At 34.2% G+C, this 26,969-nt stretch overlaps 1 protein-coding gene across 2 annotated transcripts in view; it reads left to right on the top strand.

Annotated features, from left to right (window-relative positions):
- Nucleotides 1-26,969, top strand: part of LOC145266367 (glutamate-rich protein 6-like) — a 104,416-nt gene that overhangs the window by 50,569 nt on the left and 26,878 nt on the right. For both annotated transcript variants that reach the window (XR_013864707.1, XM_080121990.1), the window contains exons 8-9: nt 416-516; nt 19,771-19,928. Coding sequence is in view for 1 of the 2 variants with exons in the window: in XM_080121990.1 (XP_079978116.1) it covers nt 416-516; nt 19,771-19,928 (259 nt within the window). In the remaining variant the exon portion in view is untranslated. The remainder of the gene's footprint in view (nt 1-415; nt 517-19,770; nt 19,929-26,969) is intronic.

Raw genomic sequence — 26,969 nt, 5'->3', positions numbered from 1 at the left:
TCAATTCTATCTTTATTACTTCCTTCCATGTTTTCTCTGGCCTTCCACTCCTAACTGACCCTACTATCTCGACTGCTCTACAGCTTCAATAATTTTTTTGTGACTGTAAATTGGGAAATGCATTCCTTGTATAATCTAGAAGAAAAAAAGGCTTTGATAAATTAATTTTTAACCCTGCTTAAAAGATTATTTATTTTTCTAAATTTGTCAACGAAAAAAAAAAACATACAAAAAATAGATTATTTCAGAAAAAAAACCGTCAAAATTGAAAAGTTGATGAGATTAAAATGGTAATTTTGGTAATTTAGCTTTTGTTTATGTCATTTGCTGAATATGATTTTTTATTTATGAAGTTTTAATTTATTATTTAATTTTTCTTTTACGTTTTTTTTTTTTTTTTTTTTTTTTTTTTTAGCAAAATAAAAACCAGAGAAGTGCGCTTAAGACAGAAACAAGAAACATTTGAACCTCATCAACAACAACAACCACATGTGCCACCACAAGGATATCACAGCAGTGAGTTGGATTAGAATTATTTTTTACCTTTTTATTAAAATTTATTTTATTTATCAAGAATTATATTATTTGACATTTTAATGAAAACTTAATTTCTATTAAAATTATTTTATTTTTTGATTAAGGTTAATTTATTTTTTATTAAAATTCTTATTGTATTTATTGAAATTATTTAATTTGTTAAGAATAAATATTCTTTATTTTATTTATTAATAATTATATTTGATATTTTATTGAAAATTTAATTTCTATTCAAATTATTTTAGTTATTATATTTGTTTATTTTCCTAATATTACATTGTGATTTGGCTTTCAAGCGCACTTGATGCGTATCTTATTTTATTCTAAGTAAATCAACGTTTCAATATGAATTCACACCCTTGACGTTATTCTCGTGTTGCCTACGAACATTTCAAAATACAACCACTAGATACAACACGCGGCTCTTTACAGACTTTTCTTTCTCCAACTTTACAACATGGCAAGAAAGAAGAAAAGAAAAAAAAAGAAACAAAACAACATACTGAAGATGGAGTATATCTCTAAAATATATTTGTGATAAATTTCAAACAAATAAAATAGGGGTTTATTTTCCTAATATTACGTTGTGATTTGGCTTTCAAGCGCACTTGATGCATATTTTATTTTATATTTTATTTTTTTATTAAGGTTAATTTAATTTATTTTTTTATTAAAATTCTTATTGTATTTATTGAAATTATTTTATTTGTTGATAATTATATTATTTGATATTTTATTGAAAATTTAATTTCTATTAAAATTATTTTTATTTTTTGATTAAGGTGAATTTAATTTTTTTATTATTATTAAAATTCTTATTGTATTTATTGAAATTATTTAATTTGTTAAGAACAAATATCATTTATTTTATTTATTAATAATTATATTCATATTATTTGGATTTGGACTCTCCAATCCACTACTGTCGAACTTGGATGGAATTGCGAATGGAACCCTTTATTTATGTCACACGGGATAGTATGCTTTCGTTCCATCAGTCACGACTGTTCACAATTGTATTTTTCAGTCGCTCACACCGAGGATTGAAACTTCAACCTTCAGAAGAATATCACTTTTTACAATCGATTTTTCCAAGCACTCAATCACTGTGTCACGGGGCTTTGCAGACAGAATGCTGCTGTGAAACCTGACATAGTTATATGGAATAAGTCAGAGAGAGTTGCAACCTTGATTGAAGTGAGTGTTCCTAATGATGGCGGTCTTAACAGAGCTGAAAGAGAGAAACAGACCAAATACCAAGGTCTCATGTATGATATGAAAAGAAACTGGAACCTAAAGAGGATATCGATCATACCAGTTATCATAGGTGCCACAGGACTTAGGAAGAAGAACCTGAAGTCCTACCTAACTAATATTCCTGGTGAACCAAGTGCAAAAGAGATTCAGACAATTGCACTTAAGGGAACAGCGAGGATACTAAAAAGAGCTCTCGGTTGGTTTCAATAAAAAAGCGGGGCAATGTTGGCAGCTGGTTTGGCTGCCCCATACCCGGCATTACAATCTTCAAAGGAAGAAAAAAAAAAAAAAAATCTAGTACAAATTTTGGGAGCCTTAAACCTATTTCATTTCTAGTTGTGGTTCTGGATATGACCTTAAACTATATCCAGTGGTTAGGCCCCAGCTTGCGGGCTTTGGGGCATGTGGAGCCACCCTTTAATTACCATTGCTCCCAGGTCCACTCTGAACCGGAGTGGTAGTACTTGTTAGGGCCCCAGCTATGGGTTTAATAGAAACCAATTTAAAAACAACAAATATATTCTATTAAAAAATTTTTCTTCAAAATCTTTGGATTCGGCATTAAATAAACCGAAAAGGGTTGTTATGCCGTAAAACAAAAACAACCAAACCAAACAATCAAATTTCTAGTTTTAAATATCAGTATTTATTACTAATTAGCAGGACCCGTTAACCGGCATTGCCCAGTGGTAGTATGCCCCCTCCCCACGCCACGTAAAAAACAACAGAAAAAAAAATTGCTTTATTTTTGAAAGAAATATTGTTCACAGTCAGTTTATTATCAAAGTAAGATTATATTAAAAGTTTTAACTATCAAACAGTTAATAAATTGAAACAATGTATACCAATTAAAATTTTAATTTTAGACAACAGAAACAAAAATGTTATTTTTTGTTTGAAAGAAATATTGTGCATTGTGAATTTGTATGTGGCATCTGTTGGTGCAAACCCAGTGTACTGTGGTCCAGAGGAGAATTTCTGCAATCATTTTATTACATAGTAGATTATTATTACTATATCTATATATAAAAGTGAGAATGTCTGTGTGTGAGAGGATACTTCTCAACCTATACACTCAGCAAATCTTTGATCTACAGACTTGAAATTTGGTATATAGGATATTCAGACACGTAGAAAACTTTTTAATCGGTTTCCATCCAGAAAAAAAACGGGCTGCAAAGGGGTCAAAATTAAAACATTGATAGGTGGGGGGTCGTCGGATTTTTATGTGTTTGTTAACTGTTTCACGAATGTGCATGCGTGCATCGTTCACATAACAGATTTATTACGTTAAAAATAAGTAGAATTTGAAAACACTTTCTAAAGATCGTGTCAAACCAGCTTAATGGCTGTCATACTTAACTGTATTTAGGTTTTGGTTTCGATCTCAGCCCGAGTATTTTTTTTTTTTTTACTTACAGGAAGTGAACTGTTTAGAAAAAAACATAATACTCGCCTCGCATGCACATGTTTCAGTTTCTGCATGAATTAAAATGCAATATTTATGCGTATTTTACGACCGGGCAAAGCCGGATGGGGCGCTAGTATTACTATATATATATATATCTACTTAATTTACTCACATAAAATTAATATACGAAAGTATAGATTTATGCGTAAACTTTAAGTATTTACTTCAAAAGTGCTCAATACGTAGGTAGAGCTAGTTAGTAATTTATAAAATATATATGGCGATTAAGCTACACTGAATATTCCGCGTTTCATCCACTCTAGGACTCTTCAGGCTTATGCGCATAAGCCTGAAGTGTCCTAGAGTGGATGAAATGCGGAATATTCAGTGTAGCTTAATCGCCATATATATTTTATAAATTACTATATATATATATATATACACACACAGAGTAATTATCGTTGTTATTTATTACTTATTACTGTATGTATTATCTATTATTTGTAATCAACGGCTCCCATATTAAACATTTTCGAGTTCAACAAGATACCCTTGAAGAAGGTCAGAGGTCATATTGACCCAAACGTTGTAAAAATGACACTAAAGATGAGAACAGTAATCTAAAGAATCCAAATAAGACGAATAACCAATTCTCATCTAAAAAATTCAGAAACATAAGTTATATTATTTGACATTTTATTGAAAATTTAATTTTTATTAAAATTATTTTATTTTTTGATTAAGGTTAATATTATTTTATATTTTATTAAAATTTTTATTGTATTTATTCAAATCTTTGATTTGTTAAGAAGGAATATTATTTTACTTTTTATTTAAAAATTTAATATTAATTTTTTTAAATTAAATGTTGTGGGGACATACACACCCTTATAACCGCTAAGATGGACTTGTCCATTAGACATATAATCAGCAAGTCTAGACTGCTCAATGAGAGCTATCCCGGATGTCGTACAGAGACGACTTTCCCCCGGACTTACTAACCTTTTCTCTACCACTAACTCTTGCTTGATATAAATGTTCTTATTAATCTCACCACGTCGTCGTGTTCCTACTTTCACCCTTTCCGGCTCCACTACATTAAAGTTAACATTATTTTACTTTTCTCAAAGTGTTTGATTTTATTAATTGAAATTATTTTAGTTATTAAGAAAAAATATTATTTTACTTTGTATGAAAATTTAAATTTTTATTAAAATCATTGTATTTTTTATTAGGATTAATGGACATTAACTTTTTATCAAAATATTTAATTTTATTTATTGAAATTTGGAAATCCACATTGTCTGCTCTTATGTTTTTACTTCTGATTTCTGATCTGCAGACGAGAAACTAATATTATTCTTAATAAAATTTGTAAAAAAAAATTATAAAACATTAATCTTAATAAATAAAATAAAACTTTTAGCAAAATGTGAAATATAAGTAATCTCGGAAAATTTGTATATTTTGATAAAAAGTTAAGTATTAATCCTAATGAATAAAATGGTATCGATAAATAACATAATAATAATAAATAAAATAATATCAATAAAAAACATATTAATCGTAATAAATAAGATATCAATAAAAACATATTAATAATAATAAATAAAATAATATCAATAAAAAACATATTAATCGTAATAAATAAGATATCAATAAAAACATATTATTAATAATAAATAAAATAATTTCAATAAAGAAAAAATATTAATCTTTAAAAATCGGTTATAGTCAAGATCGTCTGCTCTTAACTTCTGGTTTCTTCTGCCCATTTGGCTAGATAATTAGACATGGTGAAGCCACCAAGAAAACTATTCTTAACATGGGGAAGGGGTGAGTTTTTACATTATCTGAGAAGAAGATAATCATTTATCAGAAGGGACTATATCTTACTTATCACTGTTGTCCCGTCAACAGTGCAGAAAATGGAAGTCAAAATTGTAGACAATCTTGTTTATAACCAAGTGCTTAAATCAGAAACTCAATTCTATGTCTCATTTATTATCTATATATTAATACTATAGCGTGTGAGTTATTTTGTGTGTCGCGCTTACAGCTTTTTTCTTCCGAATAACTTTAATTATTATGACGTTCCATTTCTTGTGATAAATCACTTTACCAAGAACTCTTCATTAGTTTTGGTTTCAATTGCGATTCTAGCTGAAGGGACCCAAGTTATATATATTTAAATTTATTGAAGGATATATATATATATATATATATATATATATATATATATATATATATATATATATAATACTTGTTATTTTTTAAATCACAACTTTATAATATATAAAAATCGATAGGGAATTAACAAGTACATCAGGTCTATTGCCAAGGACGCTGGGAAAATGGTGGGATCCTTCTACTGCTCCAGAAGATATCTCCCTACTGATGCAATTCTTTATCTGTATAAAAGCCAAGTACGTCCAAGGATGGAGTACTGCTGCCACATCTGGGCAGGAGCTGCTAAAAACAGCCATCCTGTCTTGTACAGAGTACAAAATAGACTTCCTGGTTTAGTGGGGGATGCGCTTTTCTCTTCCCTGCAGCCTCTCTTCCACAGAAGAGACATTGCGAGCCTGTCTTTGTTTTATCGTTATTTCCATGGCAAGTGCTCATCTGAGCTCCAATCTCTCGTCTCCCCCTCGCCAATCTTTCACGAGAAACACCAGTCTGGCTGAAACTACTGTCAATAATTTTCCCCACTCTTTATCTGTGCCTAAATCCAAACGTAGATTCCATGAGCAGAGCTTTTCTCAGAAGTGCATGACTGTGGAACTCTCTTCCGTTTGCCTGTTTCCCACCTGACTACAACTTGGATGTCTTCAAGTCCAACATAAACAAATTCCTGACAAACCGCCCCCTTAAGTAAGACACTCTATCAAATCTCCAATACTAATGATTACTACAATACTATCTCATTGATTACTGTACACGCAATAATCCTTATCCCTGAGTGGCCTCCGGGCCTTGATAAGTGGTGACACCCATGTAAAAAAAACAAAAAAAACTCTATGATTATATATACGAAATATGCATAAATTATAATATCGTATTTAAGCGTATTTTATGACTGGGCTACGCCAGGCGTCCTTGCTAGCTTAGATAAATGCTTTTACAGTTTTATCATTTGTGCTGAATATCCATAGAATGCCATCGTCAATACTTTACAAATGAAAGAGCTGTGCAATTTCCACAGGTCCTGCTAGTTTTATTTATTAGGATTAATATTTTATAATTTAAAAAAAATTATTAGGAATGATATTAGTTTCCTTTTCTATTAAACTCTTTATCTAATTTATTAAGAATAACATTATTTTACGTCTTCTCAATTTTTCTTTTTAATTAACTTTTATTTTGGTGCTTCTACAGAATAATGATAGTTAAGACAAGTACATTTCAAGTAAAACATTATTACGTACTTACATGTTGTGTCGAAATAAGTATAAATTCTAAAAATTACGAAAAATGATCTAGTAAAGTTGAGCTGGATCTATTTTTTAATTTTTTTCAAAAAAGTCATAGATACTACCAGTCAGAGATTTTGTATTTTGAAATAGTGGATAATTAAAATCCACCATTTCAAAATACAAAACGTCTGACTGGTAGTATATATGGATACTGGAAGTAAGGAAAGCAAGAGAGATAAGTCAATTTAACGTTTCTGGATTTTTGAGATGAGGATTGGTTATTCGTATTATTTGGATTCATCAGACTACTGTTCTCGTCTTGAGTGTCATTTTCACAACATTTCGGTTGATGTAACCTCTGACCTTCTTAAGGTGTATCTTGTCGAACCCGGGAATGTCTCTGTCAAACTCGGGAATTTGGACAGAATTTCAAGGTTACCCTTTATTTACTTCACGGGGATAGCATGCTCTTGTTCGGTCAGCCATGACTGGATAGAAGTCTTAACTAAGGACCCATGGTGCAATGGTTAGAGTACTTGGAAAAATCAATGGTAAAAAGTGATACTCTCCTGAAGGCTGAAGGTTCAATCCTCAGTGTGGGCGACCGAAAAATACAATGGGGAATTACTTAGGACCTCTATCCTGTTATGGCTGATGGAACAAGAGCATGTTACCCCCCTGAAGTAAATAAAGGGTTACTTCGAAATGCCGTCCAAATTCCCGAGTTCTACAAACATTCCCAAGTTCGACAAGATACACCTGAAGATCGTTAGAAGTTACATCGACTGAAACGTTGTGAAAATAACACTTAAGATGAGAACAGTAATCCGATGGATCCAAATAATACGAATAAGTTAGTTTGTTGTACAAAAAACTCTTCTACATTAAAACGGTACTCCTGCAGTATTTTACCCACCGATTTCACGATCTTAGCCGAGCGTTGACGAACGCTTTCGGCGTTAACGCCGACGAAAGCCGAGAATTCGGAGCTACGGTGCAAGAACGCTAAAAGTATGTGAATAGCAACAACATTACAAGGAAAAGATATTACACACACACACAACAAAATGGATAAAATTAATACAAAAAATTTGGATAAAATAAATCACAAACACTTACCGTAAGTTTTTTTAAAGTAAAATAAATTTATTTTGTTGAATATTTTTTTTTTTTTTTTTGGTTCATTTTGTTTTCCGATAGCTTTTTTGGGGGGGGGGTAAGCAACAGTAATAAACACTTCAATGTTTTTTTTTTTTTTTGTGTGTTTTTAACAAAACGTTATTAAACAGTAACAACAATGTTTTTTTTTTTTTTTTTTTTTCAGTAATGTTTGTGGGGGGGGGGGGACAACAATTACTGTTTATCTTTAGTTCCGACTGGAAGATTTTCTACTGACTGCAGAGAGGCAAAGTAGGGAGCAAAGGGTTTTCAGAGGATGTGGAAAGAAGCTCCTTCCCAAACCGGGTAGCCTTCCGCGATTTGATTTATTATGGAGACAAAAGGGTTGTGTCCAAATTTTTGTCTCCACATAAATTCGCATAAATATGTTTCCAACAGCTCCCGTTTTTTTTTTTTTTTATCGCTAAATTAAATAGCTGAAATGAAAGGCTGTGTATTTTTACTTTGAACAATAAAATAACTGAAATGAAACGCTATGTGTGTAATTTCAATGAAAATTATTCGTCTGCTGCGCGTTCGTTTGAAGCGCCCTGATTGGCTGATAGAGTATCGTACCGCTCGCCATGTTCCGGCGTTTTCCGACGGATGTCGATCAACGCTCGGCTAAGATCGTGAAATCGGTGGGTAAAATACTGCAGGAGTACCATTAAAACATACGATAAAACTAACTTTCGATGAATTTTATTTTTACTTGCACTTACTCGGTCATTTTTCATAAGTTTTGGAATTTATACTAATGTCGACATGACACAAGACAATATTCTTTTTTACTTGAAATACGTTGGTTTCAAATCTCACCATTTTGTAGAAGCATTTTTATTTTATTGATTAAGATAAATATTACGTTTATGATTTTATTGTCACAATGTCATAAGAAAATTCAGTTTTAAAATTATTATTTTACGCATAAATATATTCTTAATTATTTATCACTGATTATCATTTAACTGTAACTAGACTTTTTAGTTCGTTTAAAACTGGCAAAAGTTATATCCCGTTATCTTAGAATGAGTGCTTTATGCCAAGCAGCATAACATTAATGTGGGAGTGCCTCGGGGGGTCTATCCTTGGACGATTATTATTTCTGATATTCATAAACGACCTCTCTGATAACATTAGGTTCGAGATGAGTATATTTGCTGATGATACAACGCTCTTTAATATGCATGAGGGAAGAACAAATGTACATAAATTTAAGATAATGGCAGAATCGTTAGAAAATGACCTCCATACTATAGTGGAATGGTGCCACAAATGGATGGTAACATTTAATGCTAGTAAAACTAAGCTGCTTTTCTTTAACAATAACACGTCTCCAACCCCCTCTATCCATGATAAATAACACCCTATCGGAGAATTCTACCTTAAAACTCCTCAGTCTAACATTTGCAGGCAATATGAACTGGAACAAATACATAGAAGATATTGCAAAGGCTGCTGCAAAGACGGTAGGTTCCCTCTATCGAACTAAAAGATTACTCACGCCTGAGAGTAATTTGTACCTTTACAAGGCCACCATTCTCCCATATATGGAGTATTGTTGCCACATCTGGTCTGGTGCATCTACCACTAGTCTCTCCCTCTTTTAGATAAAGTCCAAAAAAAAGTTGTCAATCTAATTGGTCCCACTTTATCAACTAAGCTCCAGCCTCTGTCCCACCGCCGCAATGTTGCATCACTATGCCTGTTTTACAAATATTTTAATGGAATGTGTTCTGATGAACTCATTTCACTTGTATCCCCTCGACGTACATATCCCCGACAAACCCGCTTAGCTAAGATCTCACCCCTTCACTGTTGATGTCCCTAAATGCCAGAAAGCTTTCTATTCTAATAGTTTCTTTCCTCGAACAGCATGACTTTGGAATTCCCTTCCTGCTGCCTGCTTTCCTGCCTGTACTGATATGCAGAAGTTTAAATGTAACATAAACAAATATCTTGTTAATCTTTCCTAGACATGGCCACAAATAGTAGCCCCTTACGTCCAAGTGGCGATATGCTTTGTAAGGGGTGAACATGAGTAAAAAAAAAAAAAAAAATTGATGGTTGAAGATGATTTGTGCTCATTTTTGCATTAAATACTAATCCCTATTAATGCCTAACCATGTATCAAACGGATACCATAATACTTTGTTCGCTGCACCTTATCATTACAAAGGTCCATGCAAAATTTCAGCCAGATCGGCCCAATAGTTTTTTTTTATATGGGGGGGGGTCACCACTTATCAAGGCCCAGAGGCCACTCGAGGATAAGGGTTAATGGGTATACATTAGTCATTGTGATTTTAGCATAGTAAACATTAGTGGGAATTTTGTAACTTTGATTACTTAGGGGGACGGTTCAATAAGAACTTGTTCACATTGGACTTGAAGACAATCAAATTGTAGTCAGCAGGAAAGCAGGAAAACGGAATAGAGTTCCACAGGCGGGCAGTTCTAAGAAGAAGCCCTGTTCATGGAATGTACGTTTAGGTGTAGGCACATATAAAGAGTGTGGGAAATTGTTGATAGTTGTTCTGGCTAGACGAGTGTTTTTCGTGAAAGTCTGGCGAGGCGGGGGACCATAGATTGAAGTTCAAATGAGCACCTGCCATGGAAATAACGATAAAGCAGGGATAGGCTCGCTACGTCTCTTCTGTGGGAAAGAGGTTGCAGGAAAGAGAAAAGTGCATTCCCCACTAAGCTACAAAGTCTATTTTGAACTCTGTCAAGGCAGGATAAGCTGCTTGTCGCAGCTCCTACCCAGTTTCTGAGAAACAGTGGAACAGATAGACAAATGTACTAAGAGAAATATATCACTGTGATAAACAGTAGCAAATAAAAAAAATTTTTTTAAATGCCTTCGCGTTCCATGTAAATGCCAGAGTTAGTTGGACAAAGAAGTTAGGATTTTGCCGATTCTTGTTTTGTCGCCTATACAAATGATCCAGTCCAATCGATCCTGCGTTTAACAGTTTGATTGTTATGGCTGTAACAAGCAAGCCTCAATAGGTTCATATCTGATCTATAACAGCTGGTAATTTTCTTTGAAAAAAAAAATTAGCACTTTAGAACTATTTGCATGCACTGTATTGACATCTTTGTGAGAGATTATGCTGCTGCTGATGTCTTTTCCCCTTATTCATTTCCTGAACATTCATGGACCCAGTGTCTCACCTTGCCACATTGATAGCAATTTGTTTCAAATCTTTGGTAGACTCTCGCTATGTAACTCTTGAGGCTGCATCTGTAACAGTTTACACCCGTGCTAAGGCTGCTCCTGGTAGGTACGGCATATTTATTACTGGGTGGATTTGCAGCTGTGACTACATGGTGGCTTTGTCGACATCAGCACCCTTGCTCTCTCTTTATTAGGTCTCCCAGGTCAGAGTTTCAATTTTTGGTGCCTGTTGGAGTTTGATGGAAATGGCACCATGGAACATCCATAACATCCTTTCCAGGCCAACTTTTTCAAAGCCAGCCAATCCAACAAGCCGTTTGATGTTGTTTGTATAAACCTCTACCTACTTGCCAACCCATCTAATCATGGTCAATAGGCTGTGATCACACACTCCATGAACTCTATCTCGTCCATTTCCAAGTAGAAGGCCAATGCATCCCCCGTCCAGATACAAAGGGAACAAGCTCCTCACATCATTCATTTTCTGAACCTTAATTTCTTCAGCCATGCCATCACATCTCCCTCGCCAGTAAACGGCTTCACAATATCAATGCTGGTTCGTATCCTCGTTATAATAACAGCTGAAATATTAATTTGAGAAGAAAGTTCTTGCGTAATTTTTAATTTTGATTTCAAATGATATATTTTCAAATAAGTTTTCGTTATTAATACCTTTACTTTATATATCATTTTAAAGAGCGTTTGGCACTTTATCTAATCTATTTAAATTACAATCGTTTTTAAAAAATTATGCCCCCTTTTCAGAATGTTGAATACAACACGGAAAAAAACAAATTTGTACAATTTTCTTATTTCAATTCAAGCTAGACCGAAAATCGGCTGAAACAGCTTGTGATATCAACGAAGCATTTGGCCCAGGAACCACTACTGAATGCGCAGCACAATGGTGATTTAAGAAATTTTGTGGTGGCAATGAGAGTTTGGAGCATAATGGTCAGCCATTGGATGTTGACAACGATCAATTAAAAACCTTAGTCGAAGCCAACCCATGCACAACTATTCGAGAACTTGCTTCTGAATTAGACAAATCATATACAACGATTTCCAATAACTTGAGAGATAAAAAACTTGATGAATGGGTGCCTTACAAATTGAATAAAAACCAAAAGAAACACTGTCATGAAGTGCCATCTTTCCTTCTTTTACACAACAAAAACGAGCCATTTCTCGACTGGGTTGTGACTTGTGATGAAAAATGGGTTCTTTACGACAACCGGCAACACTTGACTCAGTGGTTACATGCCAATGAAGCTTCACGACACTTCCCGAAGCCAGAGTTGCAAAAAAAAAAAAAGAATTTGGTGCAACTCTGCAGCTGGTTTCATCCATTACAGTTTTTGGATGCAGACGAAACCATTACGGCAGGAACGTACTGTCAACAAATGGATGAAATGCAACAACACCCAGCGTTAGTTAACAGAAAAGGCCCATTTCTTCTACATGAGAATGCCCGACTGCACGTTGCTAAACCGACCCTGCAGAAGTTGAACGAATTTGGCTACAAAATTCTGCCTCATCCACCATACTCTCCAGACCGCTCACCTACCAATTACCACTTTTTCAAACATCTCGACAACTTCCTGCATGAGAAATACTTCAAAAACCTAAGCGATATCAAAAACACCTTCAATGACTTCATCAGCACCAGAACTTAAGGTTTTTAACGCTACTGGCATAAATACACTTGTTTTGCATTGACAAAAATAAGTTGATTCTGATGGTGCTTATTTCGATCAATAAAGTTTTGTTTGAGCTGAGATATTTTTTTGTCAACCTGATAGCTTGAAAGCAGAGAGAAAAAAGGGTCAGAACTCTTCTTAACTCTCAGCGTTATACTTGGTCGGCACAAGAGGCTTTTCTCTTCCACAACCCTCTTCTTCACCCAAGCAGTAGTCATAATTTTTTTTACATCTTCTTTTCAACTGACAACAAACTCACATGAATGAGATAATGTCTTCCGGAAATGAAAAAAAAAAAAAAAGGCATGTTTTTATGCTGTCACCTCGAACCCCGACAGCGCCTAAATTTGCATCCTTGTATTATTTTTGTATTGGAAGGGTTCCAGGTTCGAGTGCCATTACTGGTCTACAATTGTAACAGAGTGCGGACGTGTGTATGGCAGCTGTATGCGAATGAATGAACCGTGCGTGAAATGACGTCATGGCAAGAAAGAAGAAAAAGAAAAGAAAAAGGTGCGCAGACCGGGGATGATGTCAAAGAAGGGAGCAGTATTCGGAAGAGATTCGAGAGAAGTGGTATTCGAAAGGTATTTGAAATCATGTAAGAGAAAGACAGCGATAGACGTGTTACGGACGGTGGCTGAGGGCCGCAGGAAAAGACGTGTAAAAAAATGTCTGTAAATAGATGTTGGTTGTTTTACTAACGAAAAAGTGAATCGAGTTATTCCTTTTCTTATGTTCCCTGCGACGGAGTCTACAACGTGTTGGGTCCCTACATGTTAACGACTACGTTACACAACAGGCTATGACTCTCCATATGTTATCCCATAAAAAAATGTAGACAACTCATAGAAATGTTCGTTATCTGATTCTGAACAACAGCAAATAATTGAACTTATTATCACCATCGATCCAATTCCAGATTTCCAAAAAGAGTTAAGAAAAGACAATATTTTAATATTGGAAGAAACTATTCCTATCGCGAAAATATATGAAGCTTCTAATATTCATTTGGAACAACTTAGTCATGCTGGACAATAATGAGGATAGAAGTACCACTATCCAAGCTATATCAACGCCAAAACGTCCTAAGAACTTTAGTAATTGCCTCAGTTGTGGTAAAAGGCAGGAATTTCGCCATGAAGTGTGCCAAGTTTTTGGGTTCAGATGCAACACATGTAGGAAAGCTAACCACTAAGCAACAGTTTGTTTATCAAGCAAACCAAAACGACGACAAAGGTCAAGGTCACGAAATAAAGGCCATAAAAAAATCAAAATCAGAAGGTTAACTACAATATCAAAGTTTCCTTCAATAAGTTTTCAGACGTTTTTTTGTACAGGCATTTAAAATTGTCGCAGACTCTGGAAAATTCAATATGTTATTCCTACACATCTTATGAGATGATTGACCAATTTTTTTTATGATTTCAGGTTCAAATGAATAGCTACAGCAGGAATTTGAATATGCCCTACTAAAGCCTGATTGTCACATATAATATATCAAAATATCAAATATTCTAAAATGACTGTTATAATTCTTAAGATTTTTATTTTATTTAATTTTAAAAAAAATTATCTTTTTCAAAAAAAAAAAAAAAAAAAAAAATCGAAAAGTTATATACTAGTGCTAATTGACATTCTTCGACAGAGGAGGATCAAAACCTTGACATATGGTCTTAATACTCTAGTCGGGTAACCAATGACTTACACTTAAGATAAATATTTAAAATACATAAAAATACATTTCATTCATTTTATAATATTCTAAACTGAACTATTTTATGCATTATAAGAAATATTTGGTGCTTATTCAGATTGGCACTTATGACGGCAATCAAAAGTAAAGAAAATACAGAAACATCTCTATGATGTATGTACTCGTTACAGAACGCATATTCCAAAAATTACATAATTTGATCAAGTAGTTTTTTTTTTATTTTATTCAAGAAAATCAAATTTTACGACCAAGCGAGTCATAGTGTTTTCGTCAGGAATGATGAAATTCGATTAAATAAATAAGGGGAGACAACTCAAATCAAAGTGTCAAGGTAAAAAATCAGCTACATGTTCAATACAGTTTAGTAGTAACATCGCTAAAAATCATAAATTTTAATTAAGGTACCAAATATTTTTTTGCAGTGTAAAATATTACATTTTATAAATTTTAAATATAATTTATTTTTTAAATATTGTTGCTAAATGTTTAACAAATTTTAATCAAATTCAATAAACGTTTCATTAATATTTTCTGTTGTGATACTTTGTTACTTAATCGAATTGGTTTTGGTTTACCAAAAAAAATTTGTTAGAAAACAAGCATTAATTTTGGATCGTCTTTCCTTTTTGCTAGTATAACTCTTTCGAAAATGAAAAAAAAAAAAAAAAAAAGGAGAAAAGAAAAAATACTCCCGCCAAGTTAATGTGCACTTGTGCCGAAAATCCATTTTTTAAATTATCATTTTATGCAATAATTTATTTTCAAATTATCACCGTGATAAATAGTAGCAAAAAAAAAAAAAAAAGTGGCTTCGATTTACATGCTAATGCTGGAGTTGAAGAAAAAAATAAGGTTTTGTTTTGTCGCCTATGCAAATAATCAATTCTAATCGATCGTGCGTCCAACAATTTGGTTGTGGTGTCAAGCAAACCACAATTGGTTCACATCTGATTGGAAACAGCTGGCGATTTGCTTTGAAAAAAAAATCGAGATTCGTGTTTCCTCAATTGATTCCCGTTTTTATTTGCAACACTTATTGGTTTGTTTCGCTCTCAGTTTAATTTGTAACGATTTATTTTTTTAAATATTCATATTATGTGTTTAATTCAATTTATTTATTTATTCATTTATTATTTTTGTTTATGGAAATCGCTCTAAACAAGGCAATTAATGTATAGAGCTAAAAAAAAAAAAACATTTGTAAAAATTAAAAAAAAAAAAAAAAAAAGATGAGTTCTTGTGCAAACGATGTTATTTATAACGTTGTTCCTATTTACAATGCCTCCCCACAGGACAGAGTTAGACACCAGGGTCGTTTTTTAATGTGGAGAAAAGGAACAAAAATAAAAATTGTCTCAGTCGTGAAGGATTTCTCCTCCACTGACAGAGAACAAGAAATTGAAGTGCAGCATCTGAAGAACAGAGTGTTTATTTGCTCCCCCACCGAGCAAATTAGGCACAAGGCCGATTTTTAATGTGAGGAGTGAAGGGGAAATGGGGACCAACTCCAGCTGGATAGTGACAATTGGTATGAAGGGTTTCCCCTATATTGACCAAGGTCTTATATGTGGGGTTTCCCCACATATGGTCTTTGCTTACAGTATCTGTCGGACAAGATACTACACTTTGATCTTGTCCCGAAGGCCAATGTTCCTCCTAAATATAACCCAAACGTTATATGTAGAAACAGTCGCAAAGAAAATGAAAACTTCAACACAAACTTTGCAAGTGCAAGAAAAGTTATTTATATTCTTCGTTTACTATGCTAGTGGCCACTACGTATTTAACACTGTGTTCTCTCTTTCTGATTGCCATGTCGGCTAGCTGTCATTACACAGCACCAGATACAGCTGGTTCTCAATCGAAGGGATAAGAGGAATAGCCACACGTCCTTTTCTTTTTCTTTTCTTTTTCCTTCTCCTTCCTTCCTTCCAATCTCTATATATGCATTCCGCTCCGTGATGTCATGACTTAGAATGCCGACTCAACACATCATTTTAATGGCAAGATCAGACTACGTTATAATTTGACAAAAAAAAAAAAATCAAATAAATAAAATATAACAATCGTGCTTCAGTGGCCATGTAGAGAACGGGTGGTAGAAATTTACATAGAAGAGGATAGAGTTGTTCAACATCTGTCCAATTTCTTTTTAAATTGTTGCATTGTTGGCGCAATTATTAGTAATAATGTTTTAACATTAGCATTTTTAATAACTTGGAGAAATAATACTCGTGTGCTCATCGAGAGTAACTTGACAATCGCCACGCGTCTTTTTCCTTTTCTTCTCTTTCTTCTTCTCCCTTCCTCCCAATCTTAATCCTCACATATGCATTTGAGTTCGTGACGTCACGCTCACGCCATGCCACAAAATGCTGATGTAACTATGAAACAGTATGTTACACTTGTTCAGAATTTCCCTTATATATATATATATATATATAAAAAAACAACTAAAAATAAAAAATCTATATGACGCATGTAACCATGATCAAACGAAAATACCATATTCCCAAAATAACGTAAATTGATCAAGTAGTCTTGTTCTTATAAAGGAATGAAAATTTTATGAGTATCCGAATTGTCTCCCCCGCCATTTTGAAAAGAGAAATATCAAAAAAACAAAGGGAGAAAACTCCCTTTTTGATTTGTAACAAAAACAAAAAAATCTTTCTATTCTATTTTTGTTTTTAAAATCCTTTGAGATGAGGCTTCATATTTTATGTATTCATTCTTTTGTGGACTGTTATCCTCATCTTCATAGTTTTTATTGTTTCACCACGTTTCGGACAACTCATCCTCTGGCCTTCTTCAGGTTATTAACTGCAACGGGATAGGAATGCTGAGTCTTGTAACTGTATCCCCAGTAATTACTGCCTTTGTGGCCTGTGGCGCAGTGGATAGAGGCATTGTCTGAAGGTAGTGGTTTCAATCCTACCCAAGCAAGCCAGATGATTAATTGGTCAAAACGTGGTGAGACGACAATTATGTAAAACTTGTGAAATGGATGGATCTGTCCACCAGGAAACCACCAATTGAAATGTGCAAATTGCCAAGAAAAACATTCGACTGACTCAATATTCTATGAAGAATGGAAGAAAGAAAAGGAGATGATGAAAAATTAAATACATCCATCTTCTTCTCGGAAGCCCCCAAAATTGTCGAGAATATCCATCAAGATTAACTTAACCACTGCAAACAACTTCTAATTCTGAATGTCAAAAATATAATCTTCTCATAATAAAATTAGCAAATATGAATCCAAATGAACTCCTAGCCTTCATAAGAAAATTACAGAAATCCACTCCAAAATCTAAACAATCTTCACCCTAAAACCCTACCTACACAACAAAAGATATTCAAGAACAACAACTAACATCATTGCAAGGTTCTCGGTAGAAAAATTACTACAAAATATCTGAATCCCTCCAGAATCAAAACCATCAAGATAAAAGAACAAAAAAACAAAAAACAAAATAACAACCATCAAGATAAACAAAAACAAACAAACAAAATAACAACAAATGGGAACTACACAAACACACAAAGACAAAACCCAGTATAAGCAGCCCTCACCCAAATCTAAACACCACAACAAGCCACGTCAACGATCCCAATCCAGACACAAACAAAAAATAGAAACTATGAATGAAACGCCTGAGATATAGCACAACAGATAAAATGGAATTGGAAGAAAACCATCAAAATACAAAATCCCGCAGACCAGATGATACGCAAAATCACAAGACCTGACACTAAATCATGGGTCAAATGGAAACAGAAAAAAAATAAATAAATAATACAATAGAATTGCTCAACGAACTATTTATTTTCAGATTATACAAATCATATACATGTACAAATCATATACATGTACAAACCATATCTGGCATAGAATGACCCACTGCAGTTGATTTGCCATAAACCCAAATTCCTCCTGCTCTTCATTTCCCTTTGCCAAACTCAGCCATGTTCTCCAAAGCCAAAAACAAAAACAACCAAACGAAACACATGAGTAAATATTGGAAAATATAAAGAACTTGAAGCATAAGAACTTTTACTAAAATGATTCAGCATTGAATATCCAAAAAAAAAGAAAAATGTTGATATGCCGTAAAATAAAATAACCAAACCAAACATATGAATAAATATCTGAAGATATAAAGAATTTGAAATGTAAAACCTTATACCAAAATAACCATATTTCGCATTAAATGACCTGAAAGGGGTTGATATACCATAAATCCAACGACTAACGTACACATGTATAATCCTACAGTCTACAAGAAACAATAAATTTCTCAAAACATGCAAATCTCCTCAATAAAATATAACAAATGAAACAAAAACTTATAAAACCCTAATAACACACACAAAAAAAGTACCGTAATATCAAAAAACAAACAACCAAACAAACAATAAAAATAAACAAACCTTTTCTTGGCATTAAATTACCGCTAGAGGGTGAAATGCGATTAAATAAAACAAACTCACTCAGTTTCCAGAAGACTGTAACTTACAACTGAATTTTATCAAGTATGTTATTCGCTATGCTATGGGTCCTTGTGGATCTGATTTTGAGAGAAAGATTTCTGATGTTTGACAAGATACACCTAAAGAAGATTGTTTTTTTTTACATGGGGGTCACCACTTATCAAGGCCCGTAGGCCACTCAGGGATAAGGGTTATTGCATGTACAGTAATCAATGAGATAGTATTGTAGTAATCATTAGTATTGGAGATTTGATAGTGTCTTACTTAAGGGGGCGGTTTGTCAGGAATTTGTTTATGTTGGATTTGATTGTATGAGCCGAAACATGAAAAATAGGAGACCAGTAGTCCAAATAATCCAAATAATATGAAAACCGCAGATATTGTCTCCTGTTATTTGTTTTTGTCCATCTCCTCTTTATCGTTTTATTTTTTTTTTGCATTGCAAGCAGCCTTATTAAATTCGTATATAAGTTTTTTTCCGTTTTACTTATTTTCACCAAAAACAAGGCACACTGCCACTGAGATATATAAGGGGGCAACTGTTAATTAGGGGGCTTAATTTATGAGGCATTCTAAGTGGAGGAGTTGTGCAGCAAGACGTTTGTTCACATTACATTTAAATTTCTGCATGTTGGTATAATCGTGAAAACAGGGAGCAGGGAGGAAATTCCCAAGGCAATCATTTCAATGGTAAGAAGTTATTAGAATAGGAAGTTTTCTGGCATCCGTGGACCTTAACAATGAAGGGGTGGAATTTTGCTGATAATAATGAATTAAAACTGTTTTTATTTTGTGATTCAATTATTAATTTATTTATTAAAATATTTTATTAAATGAATAATTAAGGCTTTTGTTAAAATCATTATTTTACAGATACCATATTTCTTTTATTTCCGCAGCCCGTCAGATGAATACAATCAATTATCAGTTATCCTCCCGTCGGTGTTTGGAAGAAGGTTGGACCGTACGGACCCCTTATTTAGAACAGATGGATTTTGAAGAGGACATTTTTGAAGTTGAGCCGGGAAAGATAATGTCGCTCTGGCGAGGGATGGAGGTGAGAAAACGTTTCTCATATTACTTGATTTTATTTTTTACATTTTAAGAAGTTTTTCTCTTTTCTGAAAGAAATATGCCAAGATGAAACGAGAAAAAGAATGCTCACAGTTAGGAGCCTTGAACCAAACTAGAGGTGTATATTACTGATGTGTTAAAAAGAATGACAACAAAGATGTATAAAAAAATGATCTTGCTTACGGCAAACTGCTAGAATCAGAAAGAGTGGAGGGAGCATGAGTGTTGACAGAAGTTGGTCTATTTTGCCTACCAGCAGTCTTTTCTTTGAGCTTAAGTTGCACCATTTAATATAGCAGTTTTGGATACCCATGCATTTACAATTGCAATGCCCATTCTGGGAATTTTTCTGCAATGTAGCCACACACCTATACAGAACATGGCTTCCATTAATTTTATTGTTTATTTACATAAAGTATAATTACATCAACATTGCCATCAGATCACCAAAGTAAGCAAATTTAAGCTTAGTATAATACTAAAATGGGTAACCATTTGAGAATACCAAGTGCTGTATGTAGAAGAGCTCTCTACTTATCTCGGCATTGTTTTCACTTGTCCTGAACTTTACCTTGTCACTGGGCTCCAGCAAACCCAATATAACTTTTTTTTTTTTTTTTTTTTTTTTTTTTACATAGAAATCACCACTTATCAAGGCCAAGAGGCCACTCGAGGATAAGGGTTAAAGAGTGTACAGTAGAAATTGGACAATATAGTAATCGTTAGTAATGGAAATTCGGTAAATTTGTTAACAAGTGGGACGGCTCATCAAGAACTTGTTTATGTTAGACTTGAAGACAACTATATTTTAGTCAGCTGGAAAGCAGGAAAACGGAAGACAATTCCACAGGCATGCGATTCTAAAAAAAGAAGCTTTGTTCATGGAATCTACGTTTAGGTTTAGGCACAGATAACGAGAGGTAAGGTTGGTGATTATGTAACATTTGCTTCTCACTGAGCATGCTTACAGGGGTGATTCATTGTCTCTTAAAACTTAACAGAAGCCAAAAATAATATAATTGTCTATTAAGTGATAAGTGTATTTCCATCTGCAGGTGATTTTTGCAGGTGGCTCCGCATCAGATTGTCAAATATCTATTTTCCGGCCAGGTGCGTGTCCATGTCAATTAGTCAGATTTTATTTCTTTGGTTCAAGTGTGCGCCTTTATCAATGAACTGGATTGTATTTCTTCTGGTCAGTTGTGTATCAGTGTCAATCAGTCACATTTTATTTCTTTGGTTCAAGTGATAGTTCCAGTACCCCAAACACAATATTCAATATTCTGGAAATTGAATATTTAATTTGATTCCACCTCTCCCAGTTATGGGTTGAATTCGGATTTTTAGTAAATGTTGCACATCAGTGTGAAATAATATGAAAATGGTTGATATACCCGTTTACAGACAAAGCAAATCAAATTTTGAGACACACTCCAATTGCGGGTTCATACCTTTCCCAATAGTATATGACAGGCATGGTCGCTAAGTGATTAGTAGCAACTGAGTGAAAAACTGAGTACACTTCGAATTAAAACGATGCTTAAAAAAAAAAAAGAAATTAATAAAAATATTTGCAGAATAGCATTTTGCTCAATTTTTAAAATTAAGTATAATCTATATACACTGTAGTACCTTTAACGTATATACTTATGTACATGTGTTCAAGTTTCCAGATTACAAATTATTCAATTGGGAGGTATTATTTATTTAAAAAGAGGATATAAAGGCGATTAACATACTACAAACATTAAATTACCATATCTATATAATAATGTAATGTTCGTAGTATGTTATCGCCTTTTATCCTCCTTTTTTAATAAATAGGATCTCCCGATCACCGAAGACACAATGTAAAGAAATAAAATTTAAAAAAAAAAACATGATGTCGCTTTTGGGTCGTACATGAAACTAAAATATACCTTCTTGGTCTTCTGACTGGGATCCAAACGTACTATTTGTTCTATATAAAGATAAGATTTCTGCTCACGCCAGGCAGCCATACTACTATAAGAATATTAGAGATAAACTATAATAACCAGATATATTCTGACACTACATTAACTAGCTTACTGAGATAAATACTTTTACATTTTTAACAAAAGGGCTAGAATAAGTGCAAAATTTGGTCAAGATCAAAGTGGGTTAATTTTGAATGTATTTTTTAACATGAATAAAAGATTTAATATCTCAAAGTGTAGTATCTGTTCTTCAGATTCTGCACTTCCATTTCTTGTTCTCTTTCGGTGGTGGAGCAGTCCTTCACGACTGAGACGATTTTTTTATTTTTGTACCTTTTCTCCACGTTAAAAAACGACCCTGGTGTCTAACTCTGTCCCGTGGGGAGGCATAGTAAATAGGTACAATAATATTGCACGGTCTCCATTCATGCTGAACATCCACAGAAGCTCAACATTATATATTACATATGAAAGATGCCGCTGTGGAATTTCCACAAGTCCCGCTAGTAATTTTTTAAAATGCTAATAATTAGTCACTTACCAAGGTGAAAAGCCACTTGAGGATAACGGTTGATGAGATTATCAGCTGGATGGTGAACAATACTATAAGAGGCCTTCAGGTTGGGATCAAAGTGTAGTATGTGTAGTATTATTTGGTAAAAACGATTTTTACAAAATTTAAATTTTACAGAGATTATAGATATTAATTAAAAAAAAAAACGGCTTGATTTGGGAATCTTCATTAGGACGTCCTCTGGTGTGAATGTGGTATTATGGTGACTGAGATCTCTGGCTAGGAATATCTTAGACAACTCAAAAGTTCAATGACAAGGATGTCCGCTGAGACCCCCTCTTTCCACGTTTTTGATTGGCGTTGTAACAAATAAAAAGGCAAGGCAGCAACAGTCTTCAAGGATTCTTGCAACCGTCTGTCTACGCTCTCCCCATGGCATCTCTTGATGTAGTCCAGTGGCGAGTTTTTGCACATGAGCTGCAAGATTTTCTGTCTCTTTGCAAAACCACTTAGTTATAATAGTTGTGGGCGCCGCCATCTTGATTCTCCCCCCCCCCTCCGGATGTTACAAGAAAAGTACGCCACAATTATGTTGACACACTGGTTCTAGCAAGATCACCGAAGTTAAGCAACGTTGAGACTGGCCAGTACCAGATGGCTGACCATTTGGGAAGGCTAGGCACTGTATGTACCTTCCGGGAAGGTTGGGCGTTGGGCCAGCACCCTCACCCTGTTAAAAGAACTCCTCACTACAAAAGCATCTACAAAAGTTGTAGATGGCCTATGCCCCTCCAGCGGCACAAGGCTATGGATGGATGAACGGAGCCCACAGTCCGGGGCAGGAGTGAAGAACAGGTTCTGGTCCAGGCCGCACTGTCCATGGAAGATCTTGTAGGTGAGGACGAGGTTGCCTCGAAACCTCCTGCGCTCATGGGAAAAAGAGCCCTTAAATGTTGTAGTATTGGGAATCCAAGCTTAAATGCTATATAGTTTGTAGAAATAATAAGTTATGTAAGTATATTTTCGATTCCCATCAGCGAGTTTAGTGGGGTCACAAAAGGTTGGGTTTGACAGGCGTCAAACTTAAGTCACCTTTTGTCAACCTAAGTTTGATGCACCGGAAATTAGGGGTGACGTTCACTGGAAATTAGGGGTGACACTGAATTGTGGTCATAGGCTTCCGGTTGACGACGACATGTGAGAGTTGGTTTTGGGCTACAGATGAAGCAGACGGGAGATTAGGGCCTCTCCTCTGACAACCAGGGTTCGAGATGATAGGCTTGCCTTTAATAAAACAAATTGAAGCTTCAAATCCCATCTTGTGTTCATTAATGCGTCTGTCTGCACGAGATGACAGACCAGCGTCCAAGAAGATATCCGCTGGACAAGTCAAGCAAGTATGTGTGATTATGTTATTGCATGTACACGTCGAGACCTTCCAAGGCAAGAAACGGAGTAAGGATGGAACACACACACACCCACATAAGAACATTGATAAGAACACACAGACACTTAAAAGTACTCTTAAAATTAAAAGCAATCGTAAAAAGATAGTAACAAGAAAACATAAAAGAGAATAGCAACAGGAACGGTTAATAATAATCTATATATATAAAAGCGAAAATGTTTGTGTGTGTGTGCATTTTCGTTTATGTCCAAGAAAGGCTTTTTTCCGAGAACCGATCGTTCGCCTCACAACCTCTTAAAGCTTTTTATATCACGCCTAAATGATAATATCTACGAGTTAACAACCGGGGTCGCCTGTTTATTTAATTTGCTCGACTTTGAAAAGATAAATATTCAACAATTTTCAAACGCTGCATGCGCATTAAGCTTTTTCGTATAAAAAAAAGAAGCGAACAGACTCGCAGTAAATAAAACACTGTCCCACACTCAAAGTTGACGTCATTAACTCGTCAAAAACGGGCACCTGCCATTAAACGTTGCACTTTTTTTTTTTTTTTTACACTTTATTATTTTCCAACTGCGCGTCAAGGCTTCTTTTTTTTTTTTTTAAAACAAACACCCGGGACACCCGGCTAACGATTTTTCTTTTCATTTACCCAAAAACACACACACCTACAAACACCCGGGCAACGCCGGGTAGCTCCCGCTAGTAGTAAATAAATAAATAAATAAATAAATAAATAAACAGGACAGGAACCGTTTAATGTAACAATAGGATAAACAAAGAAAGCAATCCACATTTTAACCTATGTACGTCAATAATTGAACAAAGGAGATAAAAAGGAAGGCCACAGAAGAGTGCAACAGAGATGAACGCAACCAAGCATGTGTGAAACATTGTTATGTTGTTAGTCTACCGGAAAACAGCGGAAAGTAAAATAGTCAATTATTATAAGTATTATAATTGTCGCTTATTATGAATGTAATTGTTAAATAGAACGCCAGAAAGAATGTTATCACAGGGAAATAAATATTTACAGATAAAATTATTTATGTTAAAATAGTCCCCAAAAATGTTAACTTGATGAAAAAGAATGTTAAAACATAAACAAAATATGTGATTTGTGTCTTTGGTAACGTAGAGTTAATGACGTAAGGAGATAGCTTGGTAACACATGTAATCAGTGTAGGTGAAAGTTAGGAGTCAGACTGGAAAGTCGGGCAAGTTAGCACGAACAATATCATCTCCGTATTTTGGAAGCTGGCTGAAACACGACTTTAAAAAATGTAGAAAATTGCAGCTCCGATGGGAAGCCAAGAATAAAGTTATATGAAATATATAACCTACTAGACTACCCATGACCCGTTGGGCCAGTATGTTATATTAGCTATGGAATTCATGTATGAGCGTGACACTTGTGACGTAAAGAAAATAGTTTTTTTTTTGACTTAACAGAAACATTTCTATGGAAGTATATTAAAATGAAAAATCATGAACGGATCACTCAAACATGAAAACAAATCTTCCCTATTCGTATAAAGTTACCTATTTTTCCGAATAATCGCTCAAAAATCGAAAATTAAACATGATTTTCCTACGAATCAAACGCCGGCGAAAGTCATTTAGCAGCAAAAACGCACATGAACCTACCGATGAGAAATGTAAGAATGAAAAACCCATATTGGAATCCTTCAACCGAGTTATAGAAACTTAAAATCTAAAAAAAAAAAATAATTAATAAAACCTGAAACAAAAAAATAAAACCTAAATAGATAAAATAAAATAAAACTAATATTGAAACAGATTAGTAAATGTGTCAACAAATTCGCTGTTCTCACACAACTATTTTGTATTTAGAAATGTAAACAAGAAATAAAAAAGAAGGAAGGAAGGAAAAGGGACGGATATAGAGTAGTAGTAGTAGTAGTAGTAGTAGTAGTCTTGGCTTTACTACAATTGTTCTTATGTTTGTCAACGGGTTAAAGTCGTTTAGTTGTAAGAAAATAGCGACAGTATAGTTGTAATAAAGAATAGTTGCAAAATACCCCCACTCTTCCCATGTTAAATAATAATTTCGAAATAATAACGTTAATATTTCCGTGCGTAGGTCAAAATCTGAAAAAGAAGCGATTTGTGTTTATTTTTTTACGTTGTTATGGGTTAATGTTTATGCGCACATGCGCAACTGGATGTCGTAAACTGGAAAGTGGGTTACATCACTCGTTACAAGGTCATTTGAGTTTTATAATTATATAGATTGTTGTTTGGTTTCCTTCAGAGAAAGGTGACCTTGAATAATGAGAATAGACGAAGACTTAACGGAGAAAGGTATGCTATGATCTTAATGTTACGTGAGTTAATGATGCAATGTGACAGATTAGTAATGCACGTCATTAGTTTAGTTTAGAGTTTGAAGTCAGACGGGAAAATTCGGACAATTAACACAAAAGGTATCAACTCCACGGAGAGAAATGATATAAGAATGATACGACGGATGTAAGTCTTAAAGACAGGTTTAGGTCTGATGATCTTAGAGGAAGAACAAATTTGGTGACAAATAGGGTGATGTGGGCAAAATAAGAGACTTTGATGGTATGGTCACATCGAAAAAATAAATGGATTAATAGGTGTAAAACAGTTGAAGTAGCAGGGTCAGTTGGTAGAGGAAAGACAAAGAAAACATGGAAGAAAGTGATAAGAATAGATTTAAGAGAGACAGTGGTATGTTAGTTTGAAGATCAATTCCTTAAAGTCACCCAACATACACCTGCAAACGAAAAAGCTTTTAAACCGAATATATGATAAACAAACAACCCATTCATCAAATTATCCTTGAATAGTTTTTTTGACTTTAGTAATTTATTATGTTAAGTATCCGGTCTGGTTGCCTTGAAAAGGTCATCTGACAGGAGTGTGTACATGTGCCACAGACATGCACCTGGCCAGAAGAAAGCAACATAACATAATTGATTGTTAAAAATAAAATAATCATTGGTTGAAGGTGGCCATCTGGTGATGAAACCAAATATGACGGATTGTCCAAAATAATATATTTTTTTTATTGGAACTACCTGCAAAAAACTTAAAAGCAGAAGGAAACATCCTGCCACCAAATAAAATGTCTGGGAGCGTAGCTACATTGAC

The sequence above is a fragment of the Euprymna scolopes genome, chromosome 41 (assembly GCF_053919585.1).
Source record: "Euprymna scolopes isolate OS-2025 chromosome 41, ASM5391958v1, whole genome shotgun sequence".
NCBI lineage: Eukaryota > Metazoa > Mollusca > Cephalopoda > Sepiida > Sepiolidae > Euprymna > Euprymna scolopes.
This window is presented reverse-complemented; position numbering and strand designations above follow the sequence as displayed.